Source organism: Triticum dicoccoides, chromosome 7A (assembly GCF_002162155.2).
Source record: "Triticum dicoccoides isolate Atlit2015 ecotype Zavitan chromosome 7A, WEW_v2.0, whole genome shotgun sequence".
NCBI lineage: Eukaryota > Viridiplantae > Streptophyta > Magnoliopsida > Poales > Poaceae > Triticum > Triticum dicoccoides.
In genome coordinates this window covers 691,721,911-691,726,749 of record NC_041392.1, presented here as the reverse complement: position 1 = coordinate 691,726,749, position 4,839 = coordinate 691,721,911, and the positions used below count along the sequence as shown (strand labels likewise).

Sequence of the window (4,839 nt, the reverse complement as noted above, 5' to 3'; positions counted from 1 at the left end):
CGGCCTAGAAGGGCAAAACTGCCCTTTATTTCCATAAACTGGCGGACTAGTTCTTTTGTGATGGGACGCATGTAAAACCTACAAATATCAGCTTCTTTTTGTTGTGATTTGGCGCTATCAACGTCGCACTTTAATGTGCTCATATTGCTATACTACATTCGTTCTGGTTTATTGGTCCTCTTAATATTGTGTGCAAAATTTTGACTATAGATTTAATTAATAAAATATTAATGCAGGTCATAAAAAATAGTATCATTAAAAACTATATTCAAATATGAATCCAAACGATATAATATTTTATTAAGTATATTGATAATTTATCAATTAAATTTATGGTCAAAATTTGGCACAAAATATGAAGAGGACAAAAACTAGGACGGAGGTAGTATATTCTAAGTGAAGAATGGCAAGACCTCGACGAACATTTAAGAGACACAATTAGATGGCCGGCTTCAGCATCCATATCTACGGCCTGATCTGAATTAGTCCGCGGACAAATTGGTGATGCCCTTGCATGCCGACGGCTTTGCCATCTGAATTTTGTGCGTCTTTGGGTCAAATGCTACTGCCGGAATCAACTAGCAGCCGTAAATCTGTGCGTGAATGGTCAAGGAGCTTGAAGATGACCCGTCTATTTGAAAGCGAGACGGCGGCTAACAGCCATAAATGTTATACAGTATCTGAAATATTTTGGCCATAGCCGAAACAACTGAATATGATTTACAGTTATTTGCTTTTTTGTTCCAGCCAAAGGACCGAAATTTGCACTTCAATTAACTTTGTTGAATCCAATCACTTATTTCTAAATTCAAAATAATATGAAAATGTGTGTCTACCAGCATAATATTTCAAATATTTGACTGAAAGGCAATTATTTTATTATACCTATCAAAATGACTGAAATTTCATTGAAAGTAAAGAACTACAAGTCTCATAAATCGTTTGATATAAAAATAGTGCAACTGCCTGAATGACACTCTTTTCATTTCATTTCTGTTAATACATTCAACTTTTTGAATTGTTTACGTTGCTTACCACACTATGCCTATAAGAAGAGCCAGGCCAGCCGTGACTTCAGAGCGTCGACTTGTCTAACAAATTACAAATCACAACATAATGAGCGTTGTAGTGACCAAGTCCTCGCCGGCGGTGGTCGCCGGCCCTTCGGACGCCGGCGTCGTCCTTCTCTCCTCTTTCGACAGGTGCATGGGCCCTACTGCCGTCACGCTGCTCCTTGTCTTCGACCAACCGATCGACGAGCCCGTCAAGACCATCAAAAACGGGACGTGGATTTTTAGAACAGCTGCACCCCGGCCCTTGTATCCTGGTTGTCCAATATTGCTTTAAGATCTGTGCAACACAACTAACTTTTCGTATGAAAATTTCTCTTTTTTGTTTCTCTCACATAAAAGATGTCTTGAAGTTCAAACCTTTGCAGCGTGGCAAAGCTTTCCATCTAGAATCTAGGATAAATCTTTCAGAATTTTTTGTCAAACATAAATATACAAAAAATGATTTTTTACATTAAAAAAATCGTTTTTGTATATTTATATTTGACAAAAAAATCTATAAGATTTATCCTAGATTCTAGATAGAAAACTTTGCTACGCTGCAAAGGTTTGAACTTCAAAATATGTTTTATGTGAGAGAAACAAAAAAGAAAAATGTGTTTGCACGAATCGCGATGCGTAGAATGGATGGCTAGATAGAGAGGGCCCCGGTGCAGCTGTGCTATTTTATATTTTCGATCAAAAACGCCCTGTCGCAGGCGCTGGCGCACTATCCCCCGATGGCCGGCCGCCTCGCCGCCACCGGCGACGACGGGGAGCTCCACATCGCGTGCACCGGCGAGGGCGTCTCTTTCGTGGGTGCGTCAGTTAGCTGTGCCCTGGACGACGAGGAGGTCACGAGATCGGCGCTGCTCCACGGCGACCTCGCCGTCGGCTACCCCGCCGAATACTGCAGCCTCAGCGACCCCTTGGTCCTGATGCAGGTGACCGAGTTCTCCTGCGGCGGGTTCGCCGTCGGCGTGACGTGGAACCACGTCATAGCCGACGCGGCGGGGATGGCGCAGTTCCTGCTGGCCGTCGGCGAGCTCGCCTGGGGGATGCCGGCGCCGGCCGTCGTCCCGGTCAGGTGTGAAATCCAAGGCTCGCTGCCTCGCCTCCCGCAGCCGCTGGTGGCCGCCATGAGGTCTCATATGCGCGTAGAAACTGAGGAATTGGTGACCCTGGACGTCACCATCCCCTCGAGCTTGATCAACCGCATAAAATTCGAGTGTGGCGGCGACTGCACGGCGTTCGAAGCCGTCGCTGCGGTGCTCTGGCGGTGCCGCACCCGCGCGGTCATCTCCGACGATGATCCCAACGCCTCTGTGCCCCTCGCCTTCCCGAGCAACGTGCGCGGTCTGGTCGGCGCCACGGAAGGCTACTACGGCAACTGCATCACCTTTCAGCAGGTCCAAGCGACAAGCGCCACGGTGGCGAGCGGCGAAACCAAGGACCTGGTGAGGCTCATCAAGCTCGCCAAAGAGAAGGCATCACACATGTTCCAAAATGGCGGCGGCGCCGGTGAGACCCGCGCAAGTGGTGGCAGAGATCAGCAGCAGCTGGCGGTGGCGGCCCCGAGGTACAACGTGCTCGAAGTCTCGAGCTGGAGGAACCTAGGGTTCGAAGCCGTGGATTTCGGGCGTGGGAGTCCGGCGCGCGTGATGTGGAAGGCGCATCAGACGGTGGGTTTCGTCTGCGTTGTGTGCCCGCCGTGCAAGGGGGAGGACGGCGTCAGCGTCGTGTCCCTCTGCGTCAAGCCGGAGCACGCCGACGCCTTCATGGCAGAGCTGGCCGCCCTCAACATATAAAGCGAATTGGGGAGTGCATTTACAATTCCCAGCCTTCTACATTTCAAATATCAATGTGAACCCAAAATGGACTAATCAATTGGTCTCGCGCCTTCTCTCAGATATTTTCTAATTTCCTGTGGTAACAACTGAAATTTTCTTTTCGGTATGATTAAAAAGTTGCTTCCTAATATGGTGCACGTGGGTAGGCGTGGGGGGCCGGAGAACGCGGAGGTCGCCATCTTCAGATTGGACCATGGGCACACGAGGCCGCCCAGGTTCGAGATCAGAGCTCACCGCCGACTCGCCGCCCGCACAACCTAGCCCGGCACCCAAAACCAAAAGCACCACCTCCCTCCATGATACGTCTCCGTCGTATCTACTTTTCTAAACACTGTTGTTGTTTTGGACTCTAATTTGTATGATTTGAATGAAACTAACCGAATTGACGTTATTTTCAAGAGAACTACCATAATGTTGTTTTCTGTACAGAAATAATAGTTATCGAAATTGGACGGTTTTTTGGAGATTCTTTTTATGGAATATATACAAAGTATTGGAGCAAAGATCCACCGGAGGGGGGACACTAGTTGCCCACAAGGCAACAGGGCGTGGCCACCGCCCTAGGCGCGCCCTGTTACCTTATGGGGCCCACGTGGCTCCGCTGACCCTAATCTCAAGCCTATAAATTCCTTTTTCCCGAGAAAAAAATAAGAGAAGAAGCTTCATCGCATTTTGCGATATGGAGCCGCCATCACCTCCTGTTCTTCATCGGTAGGGCTGATCTGGAGTTCATTCCGGGCACCGGAGAAGGGGATTTGTCGCCATCATCATAACAAACCCTTCTTCATTACCAATTTCATGATGCTTTACTACCGGGAGTGAGTAATTTCTTCGTAGGCTTGCTAGACGGTGATGGAGTTGGATGATATTTGTGATGTAATCGAGTCAACTTGTTAGGGCTTGATCCCTAGTATCCACTATGTTTTGAGATTGATGTTGCTATACTTAATGCTTATCACTAGGGCCCGAGTGGCATGATTTCAGATCTGAGCCCTTTATGTTTTCATGAATATATTTGAGTTATTGATTCTATCTTGCAAATTGTATGCACCTATTACGTGTCTGATCCGCATACCCTAAGGTGACAATAATTGGGATTCTTTCTGGTGATGACCGTAGTTTGAGGAGTTCATGTATTCACCATGCGTTAATGCTTTGTTCTGGTTCTCTATTAAAAGGAGGCCTTAATATCTCTTAGATTTCCTTATGGACCCCTCTAACACGGGAGGGTAGGACAAAAGATTCTATGCAAGTTCTCATTATAAGCACGTATGACTATATACGGAGTACATGCCTACATTACATTGATGAATTGGAGCTATTGTGTATCGCTCTAGGTTGTGACTGTTACATGATAAATATCATCCAACACAAATATCCATCACTGATCCAATGCCTACATTTTTCGCATATTGATCTTTGGTAACTTCATTTTGTTGTTGCTGCTGTTACAATCACTACAAAACTGCTATTGTTACTGTCACTGTTACTATTGCTACTGTTACAATTGCTATCAAACTATCATACTAATGTGCTACTAAACGCTTTGTTGCAGAAATTTAGTTCTCCAGGTGTGGTTGAATTGACAACTCAACTGCTAATACTTACAAATATTCTTTGGCTCCCCTTGTGTCCAATCAATAAATTTTGTTGAAATACTACCCTCGAAACCTGTTGAGATCCCCTATACTTGTGGCTTATCAAGACCTTTTTTGGCACCGTTGCCGGGGAACATAGCTCTATTTGTTGAGTCACTTGGAAATTATATCTGTCGGTCACTATGAAGAATCTGAAATACACTAGAACCAAGATCGTACCCTCTAAGCCGAGGGGAGGTAAGTAATTGTCATCTAGCTTCGCATTTGATTCACCTTCTGTTTTGATTAGGCTTACGACACTACCACCTACTATTCAATCTGATATGTCGCAAGTAATTGATG

At 45.9% G+C, this 4,839-nt stretch overlaps 1 protein-coding gene across 1 annotated transcript; it reads left to right on the top strand.

Moving 5' to 3' along the window:
* Positions 1 to 1,107: 1,107 nt before the first annotated feature.
* LOC119333911 (acyl transferase 15-like) lies at positions 1,108 to 3,061 on the top strand (the record flags this gene model as incomplete). The annotated part of the gene is made up of 2 exons (XM_037606629.1): positions 1,108 to 1,270; positions 1,746 to 3,061. Coding segments are annotated over 2 exons (1,275 nt in total), but the record flags the coding sequence as incomplete, so codon positions are not given.
* Positions 3,062 to 4,839: the final 1,778 nt, after the last annotated feature.